The 11,014-nt window shown below is 48.8% G+C and overlaps 3 protein-coding genes across 3 annotated transcripts; all 3 read left to right on the plus strand.

The window, feature by feature from the left end:
* Positions 1-124: 124 nt before the first annotated feature.
* BDV27DRAFT_124671 (putative sister chromatid separation protein (Src1)) lies at positions 125-2,928 on the plus strand. The gene is made up of 3 exons (XM_032066136.1): positions 125-159; positions 379-2,012; positions 2,114-2,928. Exons 2-3 carry the CDS (start codon positions 457-459, stop codon positions 2,250-2,252), a joined length of 1,695 nt encoding a protein of 564 aa, XP_031930043.1. The 5' UTR covers positions 125-159; positions 379-456; the 3' UTR covers positions 2,253-2,928.
* Positions 2,929-5,156: 2,228 nt separating this feature from the next.
* BDV27DRAFT_83670 (Zn(II)2Cys6 transcription factor domain-containing protein) lies at positions 5,157-6,364 on the plus strand. The gene is made up of 2 exons (XM_032077729.1): positions 5,157-5,679; positions 5,843-6,364. The coding sequence occupies exons 1-2, from the start codon at positions 5,518-5,520 to the stop codon at positions 6,203-6,205; spliced, it is 525 nt and encodes a 174-aa protein (XP_031930044.1). The 5' UTR covers positions 5,157-5,517; the 3' UTR covers positions 6,206-6,364.
* Positions 6,365-7,666: 1,302 nt separating this feature from the next.
* On the plus strand, positions 7,667-10,704 carry BDV27DRAFT_83684 (Zn(II)2Cys6 transcription factor). The gene is made up of 4 exons (XM_032077730.1): positions 7,667-8,990; positions 9,048-9,482; positions 9,540-10,437; positions 10,504-10,704. The coding sequence occupies exons 1-4, from the start codon at positions 8,059-8,061 to the stop codon at positions 10,546-10,548; spliced, it is 2,310 nt and encodes a 769-aa protein (XP_031930045.1). The 5' UTR covers positions 7,667-8,058; the 3' UTR covers positions 10,549-10,704.
* Positions 10,705-11,014: the final 310 nt, after the last annotated feature.

Consider the following 11,014-nt stretch of genomic DNA (forward strand, 5'->3'; position numbering starts at 1 on the left):
ACTATGGTAAGTATGCATCTGTGCACGTGGAGGTAATTGTTGCCTAAGGCACCCGTCAGTCACGGGTGTTTTAGCTTTTTTGTTTTGTTGTTTGATTGAGTCTTTCGTCAACCGCGGTTCATCATACGCCGACTCCTATTCCATTCTTTCTGGGAGTGTGTAAGAAAATCCCAACGCTTTTCCTCGACTACGAGGCACACTAAGCCATATTCAACCTTTCGTCTTGTTGTTACAATCGTCTTTGTTTCCTACCACTACTTAAGTGGCCATTTCGTGTTCGGCCCCGCTCTGTTGCCCTGGATACCATAAATTTCAACGTGTGCCAACCTGTCATTTGACGAATTTCAAACAACTAACGTCTATTTCGTGAAGATTTAGATGAAATCCATCACTCACCTGCAGTTCATTATCAGTAAGAATTTGCTGTGGTGATCGTCGCAACCACCAATTTCCACCATGGCGGATGACTTGGACTATCTCTCGCCTGATTTCGACCTTAATTCACTGACAGTACCACGTTTACGGTCCATTCTAGTCAGCCATGATATTCCATATCCGGCCTCTGCGAAGAAGGCGCAGCTTATACGAATTCTGGAGGATGAGGTTCTACCTCAGGCGAGGAGATTACTGCGGGATCGAGAGCGAGTGAGGCGAACGAGTGAGGGGATTACAGATATGGGAAGTCGCGCGACATCGGTAGTGAGTGAATTCAATGATCAACGAGAGGATGACGGCAGAGATTCAATGCCGCCCCCACCAACACCTTCGACGGTCTCAACGGTAACTGGTGGGAGGCGAGGACGGTCGAGGATGAGTACGCGAGCCTCGACCGCCGACGTTGATGATAGAAACATTCCTGCCACTCCGTCCACAATTTCTAGACGCACAGCACCGAGATCAGAGTCGAAGCGCCTTCGCGCGTCAGAAAATCAATATCATCATGACACTCCTGCAACACCAATCGCCGCAGACACCGTTACTCCCCGAAAATCGACTGCTAGAAGACTACGAAGAAGCGAGATGACACCATCGACTGAGCCAGAGCCCATGGCACGGTTAATAAAAGAAGAGCCTAAGGAGGAGAGCGTTTTTACCTATGACAACCCGTTCCAGAGTGGCAGTTCTCCTGCCCCGTGGTCCGAGAAAAAGCGAAAAAGTGGATCGCTACTCCCGACTGAGAGCCCTGCTTTGGACCAGGGCCTGCGCGCTAGAAAGTCTGATGCGTTCATTAAACAAGAAGACGGCGCTACTGTATCCAGGCGATCTTCCTTCCAATTCCCCATCTCGAAGTTGAAATCACCGCGCAGGCAACTCGAATCTATGTCGGATGATGACGACGAGAGTGAGCTCAGTGCTGGCGAAGAATTCACACCGGAAGAACAACTTGCATTAGAAAGGGAGCAGGCGGACTTGTGGTACCCCCCTGCCCCGAACCGACAACAAAATCAAGGCTCAACGAGTCGCGCAGCTCCTTGGGTCGTTATCCTACTGTTGCTTGCTGGATTTAGTGTTTGGTGGCGTAAAGAGAAGATTGAGATTGGATTCTGCGGCATCGGAAAGCCCACTTGGTCATTGGCCGAGACTAGGATTCCTGAGTGGGCAAACGTCTTGGAACCCCAATGTGAACCTTGCCCTGCCCATGCATTCTGCTATCCCAACTTCGAAGCACTCTGCGAGCATGACTTTATTCTGAAGGCGCATCCTTTATCTCTGGGAGGCTTAGTTCCCCTGCCTCCGACTTGCGAGCCTGACAGTGAGAAAGCGCGGCGCGTCAAGGCTGTTGCTGATAAAGCTGTGGAGGAGCTGCGTGACAGAAGAGCCAAATGGGAATGCGGGGAACTCGCAGATGGTGGTCAAGGAGTAGAAGGGCCAGAGATCAGTGAGCCAGACTTGAAGCAGGAAGTAGGAAGAAAACGCCGGAAAGGAATGAGCGATTCCGAGTTCGATGATCTATGGAAGGGGGCGTTGGGTGAAATCCTCGGCAGGGAAGAGGTAATTAGCCAAACCAAGACGTAAGTCGCTCTTTTCTTTCGATATATTGTCCCCACAACAGGCGGGTTTCTAGGCTAGCGCCAGAGGATTATGGTTTCTGACGTGTATACGGAACTAACAGAGGCGACACTACTATTACAGACCATCTTCTGTCGTCACCCTCACCTCGACATCAGTCAGTCGGCTCCCCCTTACGTGCGCCTTCCGCCGCTACGTCCGACTCTCTCTCGTCGCGTATCGACTCCCTCTTTCAGTTCTAGCCATCTGTGCATGCGCCGTGATGTATGCACGCTCAAGAGTCCTTGCTCGCCGGTCTGATATGGCACGAGTCCCCGAACTAGTAGCCACCACGCTCGATCGCCTTGCGACACAGGCCGCTTTGCATGCTCGCGGCGAAGCCCGTGAGCCTTATATTCCAATTGGACAATTGCGCGACGACGTCCTTCGATCTGAATTGCGTGGTAGTCGGCGTGAAGAACTATGGCGACGGGTTCGCAGTGTCGTTGAAGGGAATGCCAACATTCGAGCTGCCGTGCGAGAGGGTCGTGGTGGTGATGTTGCTCGCGTATGGGAATGGATTGGCGGCATAGGCAGTGTTCGTGGAGACATTGACGGATCTACGACACGGCCGCGTGACAGCAGCAACCTGCATTTGTCGGCCTCGCCTCATGAGCAAAGCCGTCAGCCGATGGACAACCACGCCCATTCTCCGGATTCAGCACAGCCTCGTCGATGGGACGAAGGCAGGCCTATCTACTGAAAACCACTTTTTAGTTCCCTAACCCTAGTCCTTTCTCCTATTATCCGCATACTTTAATCATCTGCACCTCTTTATTCGTGGTACCCCTAAATGGTTTTTCTTTATCCTTGGAAAGGCTCGCTATCTCTTCTATGAACGGTTCTATTTCGCAGTAGATAGCTTCCAGCTTCCTTTTTTTTTTTTTTTTTTTTCTACTCTGGTATCGATAATGTCTTGGCACTTCACGGGCTTTTACGAAGTGGTTGAATGCTTTTGGAGGGGATTACATACACGGGGTGAGCAAAGAACATAATGACAATAATGTGAAATCGTGGGTTTAAAGGTTGTCGTCGCTGATCCTGCTCCGGTAGTAGTAGTAGTAGTAGTAGTAGTAGTAGTAGTAATAATAATAATAATAATAATAATAATAATAATAATACAAAGAGTAGGGAGAGGTAGAGCATGAGGAAGAAGATGTAACTCAGCCACCCTCAAGCCCAAGCGTCATGGATCTCTCTTTCTTCCATTGCTGCAAGAGAGGAAACCGACACTGATTGGCTCGGTCGAAACCGAGGTGCCCTATGCCGAAGAACGGCCTAGGTTGTTCCGACCTTAGTTCTACTGGATACTCATGTAGCTAGTCACTTGTCAATGCGTCTTCACTGGCAGAGGCATTGTATCCCTTGGTGCAGAACGGTTTTCTTAGCGAGCCTTCCAGAGGATATTCTGACTCGTAAGGTGGAAGGGGAATTTGCCACAGCTTCCTGAACCAACAGTGCACGATCCATGGGATCGGATCCTCGAGTCTATTTTAATTTTAAACTGGGATTTTGTCCTTCATCTCGCCTGTTTTTGTCGATCAATCGCTAGCGTGTGTTATGCATGGGCATTTCCTGTAGTCAAGTACCGATCATGCGTGAGTCGTGAGTAGATCCCTTCGTGGCGAGGAAGCCGGCTGTCTTCGCTTAGGCCTTTAGCTGAAGTTATTCGATGCTTCCAAGTTGGGCAAGTGTCTGTATTAGGTAGGAACCCACCCCTAACTATTTGTTGGGTTGGTAAGAGACTGCTTGCTATATAGTCTGGGTCTTGAAATTGTATACGAACTGAAGACGGGTTGAGTGGAGAATCACTGGCCTCTTTCTTCTTCTTTTATTTTTATTTTTTTTTTCTCCCAAAGAATATTAATAATACTAAAAATAAAATAAAATCATCGTTTTCCTGGTTCTCTATGGGAGTACGGGAATGAGGGTAGCTGATAGAGTAGTATCGAACTGGGATTCATTGGTGACGGTACTCCGTACATAATCCGAATCATACATACTGTGTACACTGTACACAACAAACATAAGATCATTGAAGATCCCTACCTGTATCTCAATCACGACTCATAAGATGCTATTCCCAAAGGGGACTAGCTTATAGCAAACAACTGGGCTGGATCACGTGTGGCGGCATCCTTGTTTCGATCGTCAGGATTCGAGGCTGGCTTGCGTCGAATGTTGTAAGAGCTGTAAGGGAGTGACGGTGTCTCGAACCGCAAAATTTCCCCATTCCCATTGGGTTTCCATGACATCTGGCTGCATCAGCTTCATGTGGTACCGTGTTTAACAGCTCAGTTTAAGCTTCGATGACTGAACCATAACAACACGCTTGGTCAGGCGATCCTTTGACAACGTTGATAATGTTCAATCAGGAAAGGTGGTCGTCACCTATCAACGATGAAATAAACGTACTTGTTTTCGATGAGAACGGGAGAACGAAATGCTTGCTCCCCACCGGGCTAAATCATTGGACGTCTACACGTTTTCGATGATTCGTGCAACCCCAGCCTATCAAGAAAGACGGAGAAAGTATCCGGGGTCAAGCTGCCATAGAATTCGTGCAGAACGCCTGCCCAGTGCCCACTACGTTTAGCCCCCGTGGCCACTGGGGCTTCTGCCACCGAATCAGCAAAGCACCCCTTCGCCAGAGGATTTTACGCGATCTGCATTGAAATCCTCTCGGACGATGATGAACGGAGAAGGATTCAAGGTGAGAGATGAAGTAGAGCCAATGAAAGGACATCAATCAGACGGTGCGGTACAGAATCTTTGACCAGTATTACTACGGACTACCCATCTACAACCGACATGACCGGAAACCCAACATGGTATCCCAAATGGTTGTTCGACCATGGCGTCGGGCCCTCGGTTACATAATTCGATGGCTCCGTCATCCTAAGGACCCAACCAGGGATCCAGTCACTATACCATTTCACGAAGCGTATCGCGGTCCTGCTCGTGATTTTTTCAGAGCCTAATGGTTGTTTCTACGCCCGGTGTCCCTTCGTCGTACCTGGAAACTGTCGGCGGTCGTCTGGGAACGGCCCGTACGCAGTCCCCGTGCGAGCTGTTAACTATTGCTTTCTTTTCTTTTCTATTGCCCTTTTTTTCTATTTTTTGATTTTGATTTTTTTTTTTTTTTTCGCTTTTCTCCTTCGCTGTGCAGCCCGCCCGCCCACCTTAGTTTCCCTTGTTCCCTTGTGGCTGATAGCCTCTCGCAGTCAATGCAAGCACTACAGAAGGATCTGCCTTGGTGTTTAACAGTTCATTCATGATCCCTTTGCTCGAGCATGATCTGGCCAACCTCATTAGGATAGATGCCACCTCCTTGTGAGGAGCATGTAATAAGAAGTTCTATCGAGAACCTCACCAAGCACCTTTCTAGGTTCCATCTTCTCATTCTGTTTTCGTCTTTTGTTGTTGACTTAGTCTGCCTTTCTTAATCAATAGACCCTTCTATAGACCATGGCCCAACAAGGGTCATCGAGACCATTTCGCCCCATTGCACCGCGAACGCTTCCAGATCCTCTGCCGCCGCCGCCTGCTCCTCCGGGGGGTGGAGTTGAAGAGGTCAAGATAAGGAGAGCATCTGCAGCTTGCAATGAATGCAAAAGACGTCGAACAAAGGTACTTAATCTTTTCGTTTGGTTGTCTTGCAGTGATATCATTCTTTTTGTCTCCTTCACTCTGCTTACTTAATCGACCGGTCTCTGGCTCGTTACTGATTCCCTCCATATAAACTCTCATTAATTTCTACTAAGCTCTAATCTCATTGTTATTCTTGCTATAGTGCAGTGCTGATACCACCGGCCCTCCCTGTGCTGAATGTGCGCTCCATGGACGTGACTGTGTTATCGATGAGTTTGCAGACAAGCGGCGTAAGGTCGCGGCCAGACGTGCCCAGGAGGAATTGCGATATTATCGTGGATTTGTGGAGCAGCTGCTGAAGGCAATCCGGCATGGTGAGGGAACAGATGTGGAAGCAATTGTTGCCGTCATCCGGTCGGGTGCATCTCACGACGAAATCCGTGCTGTTGTTCGAGGGCTCTTGAAGCGGGACGCGAAAGGGGAGGAAGATATGCCGGACGGCGTGGGGCAGGGAACAGAGACCGACGATACATCGAAAGACTTGACTCCCGAAGGTTGGTCTTGACCAAGGTTATTGGATTTTGCTTCAACTTGGGGAATCGATCACCCATAACGGCCACACATCGTTCTGCCGTAACTGATCTCCCTCTACATCTTCATAATCACACTTGTCGTTGGACTGATCATTTCGAGCGCCGCACTTGTTTGCTTAAGAATCCTGCAGATCACTGCTGCGCATGACTTAATCGATATATACAAAGATACAAAAGGAACAGAAAGAACCCCGGAAATTTATTGCGCATTCTATTGTGGCTACTGACTACTTTGATTTAAAATCTTGCCACCTTTCTCCTTCGATCGCCCTTTCTTCGAATAACCTTTCATGTCCTCTCCGCAGTTTTCGGCAAACCGAAGCCGTGTCGGGGGGAAGACTTTGAGCCCATACACAAACCGCGTGATTTTTGATTTTCCAGGGCATTATTGCAAGATACCGAATTCAAGGGTCCTACTTTTATTTTGCCCAGTATGGGACGCCCTGCGGCAGGAACACAGGTTGGCCGTCGCATCAGCTGGTGGGCCCGCGGTTGTTAACCTTCTGTTTGGCAAAGCAAGGATTGCCGATCAATATCTGGGCAGGCACAACATCAGGCCTATACTTCATGGGGCGATGGTGTTTGTTTTCCTTTCTTGCTTTAGCTCTTGTGACAGCGATGAATTTGAATCCTGCTCTCGCTCCACGCATTAGTCACAACAAATTGAAACCCAGCCCCACTATGTTCTTTCTCCGAATGCAATTCCCGTATCAAATAGAGGATTAATCGGTCCTAGATAGAGGCCAGCATATGGTCCAAACTACCAGCGGTTGTCCTCGCAGGCTGAGCACCAACCAGACATCAGGACATTGCACATACGGCTTGCCTGTCCCTTTTGTATCGGGCAGTTGGCTTGATCATACTTCCAATTTGATCGACCCTACCCCAAAAGTTGGACCTGTTCATGGGGTGGTTCCGCCCACGAGCCAATCGGTGGGCCAGTAATGACCGCACCCGTTGGCTTGGTCGCATGTATCCGATTCCTCCTGGGAGCGTTGACACGAATCTCAAAGGCAGGACACACTAATCGCAAAAGTTAGAGCGAGGCATGCTACTCATGATCAGCTAATTCCGCTAGACCCTGTGTCCCTGGTGGAAACTTGACCGGCCTCTGCTGATACGGTAGGCCATTGTAATCACAGCGGTGTTCCCTTCGAGTTTTTCGGCTACGTATGTTTTCCGGGGCTTGCAGGGCCAACATTCGCGGGGCTGTCGGCTTTATAACTCTCCGTTTGAGCGGGTATGGCTACTTCTTCTGTTCCTGATCTGCTTTTCAGTTAGGGGAACCGTGGAAAGAGATCGTGCTCATATTCTATCCTCGTCATGGGACCCGTCAATGGGTGACTAAGCCAACCAGGTGACCGGCAAATAACCGGCTTGTTTCCGATCTTTCTCACTTTGCATAACGATCTTCAATCAATATTCGGTGCGCCCTCTCAATAGAGTTTACGAGCGGAGCAGCACCCTCACCATTTTCTCCCTCTCCATGAATGATAATCTGTTCGCATATTCTTGAGAAATAGCGTCAGGATGCTTTTGTATAAATACTTCGGAATTGAACCGCTTCGGCCCCGGATACTCTTTGCCGGACTGTGGAGTCACTAAGTATACTTTAGTTCCAGACCCCCGCACGTCAACAGAATCCGTTCATTCCCCGGAAATTTCTCCTGGTGAAAACCGTCATTTCGCTTTCTCACGTTCACCTTGAACAGGTGAGAGACAAAAAGAAAAAGAAAAATAAGGAAAGACAGGGGCAGAGCGGGGCTATTACTCATGCAATCTCTAGTTGTAGCTACTATCAAGTGACGTGCCTCCTACCGATCCGATGGCGACAAGTCTCATTAGGGCAGATGCACAGCCGTCGCTCGGAAATGCTTGTCATACTAGAAGTGCTACGGGTCTGGGGCCGAGCGAGAGCTTTCATCCGGGGCAGAAAAGGAAAGCGTCTGAGTCATCATTAGCACCCAAGCCAAGCAATGCAAGACAGAAAATCACGAGAGCCTGTGATCACTGCAAGGAGAAAAAGACCCGATGTACTGGAACACTTCCGTGTATGAGATGTACGAGACTCTCGCTTCCCTGCGAATACAATGCCGCCTACTCAAGAGGCCTTCCTCCTGAACCTCTACCCGCGCCCCCGTCGGTAGCGGCTGATTATGCAAACCAAAATCATGCTCTCTCACCGACATATACTAACCAGAGCTTTTCTTCCCAGCGGTCGACAAGGAGGTATTCCCGGGGTGCCACTTCTTCGCATCAGCAGCCTAAGAATGGCGCTGAGATTTCAGGTCGTACCTCACCCGACCCCGTGGTCACTGATTTCGAGGGCAATTACCTTGGTCCTGCGTCGGGAGTCTCCTTCCTTAACCGTGTTTGGCGTCGTCTGCACCAGGATGAGATAGGGGCGGTTCCTGGTGAATACCAGAAAGAGTCGTCCTCCAGAAGTACGTCCGTGTTCATGTTTGGTGATAGACCCTACTCAGACGACCGGGAATCGGGCTTTACCTTTCCCTCTATTGAGCGGGCCCGAGAGCTGGTTGAAATATATTTCGACTTCTCAATGGTCACATACCGTTTTCTACATAGAGGAACTGTGGAGCATTGGCTGAAGCAAGTGTATGAAAGCAATATATCTTCCCTGAATCCACCTACTGGCCCCATGGTAGCTCGAACAGCCATTGTTCTTATAATATTTGCTGTAAGTTCACTACATGAAGAACTGAAACCAGAAAATGATATCGACGTTTGGAATGGAAGGTAAGCACGTATACCGCCACTTTCACAGATTCTCAAAGAAATACTGAACACTTGTAGCGAGCGATGGTACGCTGCTTCAAAATATCTGCTATCCCTAGAGTCAGGGCCTCCCCGGCTAGAGTCGGTTCAAGCGAGGTTAGGTCAATGCCTTTACCTACTTTCATCATCTCGAGCCAACGAATGTTGGTACGCTTTTGGGACCGCGCTGCAGCTTGTGACGGCCTTAGGGCTGCACCGAAGATGCCCTGCGAAGTTGTCGAGGAATGGCAATACCTACTTGGAACGTGAAATTCGTAAACGGATCTTCTGGAGCACCTACACTCTGGATAAATATCTCAGTGTCATGTTCGGGAGGCCGAGGCTAATCCACGAAGAAGATCATGACCAGGAGCTTCCGGATGAGGTCAACGACGAAGATATGTTACAGGAGGATGCACGCCGAAGGACAGGGTCTCCTGACTGTATGATGATCGCATCCGTTCTCCACTACCGGTTTGTCCTCCCCTGAGTTGCTCATGCTGAACTCGCAGCTCATCTCCTTGTTTGTAGACTTGGCCGCATACTTGGTGAAGTTTCCCGGCAACTATACACGATCAATCCTCGATCTCGAGAGCCGCCTCTCGAAGTGGCTGTACGGCTCACTTCGGAGTTGGAGGAATGGAAAAAGGCCGCACCGCCTTTATTCAACAGTGTTCGTGCGACAAGTCTCATCCCACCTCTGTGTAGGCAAAGCCAAGTTTTACAACTCGCATATTCGCATTCGATTATCCACGCCACTAGGTTATTCCTCCTAAATGATTTCACGGATCTCAGTCGCAGGCCACCAGAGTCACATTCCACGGTAACAAGCCATGTGCACAAATGTATAGGGGCCGCCGAAGACGTCATGAAGATAGTGGATACCCTTGGTAAACAAGGCGTCCTGATCCGGTCATTCTGGTTCACTCACTACGTGTGCTTCTGCGCCATCACGGTGGTGTATATATATACCATTCAACAATGTCAGCTGTCCTCGGATCTTGTTGCCTCGCGGAGTATGGAGGATAAAAGTTACCTGTGTTCATTATTCAACCTCGCTGAGGCTTGTCAGCAACATCTTGCTGAGGCTACCCGCAAGAACTGCCCAAGCCGTCGCTATAGCATCATTCTGGGGGAACTCAGATTGGAGGCACGTAGACAGACCGGTTCATGTCTATGTCCAGATGCACCTGCAAATACGTCACAACCGCTTGCCACTATAGCTATCCAAGGCCAAGTTTGTACGGTTGAAAGAAACGCGAACCAAGCAGATATTCCACAACCGCTCCCGTCGGCTTCTCGCTCTGCAAATAATCCAGATACCTTTGCGCCCCCAGACACAGTAGATGAAGCCTTTGATTTTAGCGAGGACTTTGGGCTCCTGGATAATTTGGAAGGACTGAATTGGTGGACTCAACTGGACTCTTGGGTGCGTTTACACTTATGCTACACTCCGATTTTGCTATACCTTGGCACATCACTGACACTTGCATAGGCATTTTCAAACCTTTCAGCAGAACCCTCAAACCTGGGTCTGTGAACCTCAGGTCACAGTTCAAAAAAGACCGAAGCCTATTACTTATGGTCGTTTTTGGCTGGTGTATATATATAATGTCATTATTATCATTTTGCTAGGATATGATTATTTGAAGAGCCCAAAAACAAAACCTGAACGTTTGGTTATTGTTATTCATTTGGCTTCAATCAATCTTTTATGTTATCTTTTCTGCCAAAGCCGGAACCTAGAGCCAGTGTCCAGCTCCTAACATCTAGTTCTAACCTATTTTTCCTAATTTTCTTATACATTATAAGCGATATTTGGAATTCATATTATGTTGTAGGTAAACCCTGTTACTCTATGGTACCGACATCAGCCGCCGCAGTGGTCGCGTGACTGGATATAGAAGAACTACCGGGCAGTGAAAACAACCACTCTAACTGAAAGCTGTTATTGCGATATAACGGGTATTGCTGCGTGATCTACGTACTTGAACTGTGGGGATTAT

This window comes from Aspergillus caelatus (genome assembly GCF_009193585.1).
Source record: "Aspergillus caelatus strain CBS 763.97 unplaced genomic scaffold BDV27scaffold_43, whole genome shotgun sequence".
In the NCBI taxonomy this organism is placed as follows: Eukaryota; Fungi; Ascomycota; class Eurotiomycetes; order Eurotiales; family Aspergillaceae; genus Aspergillus; species Aspergillus caelatus.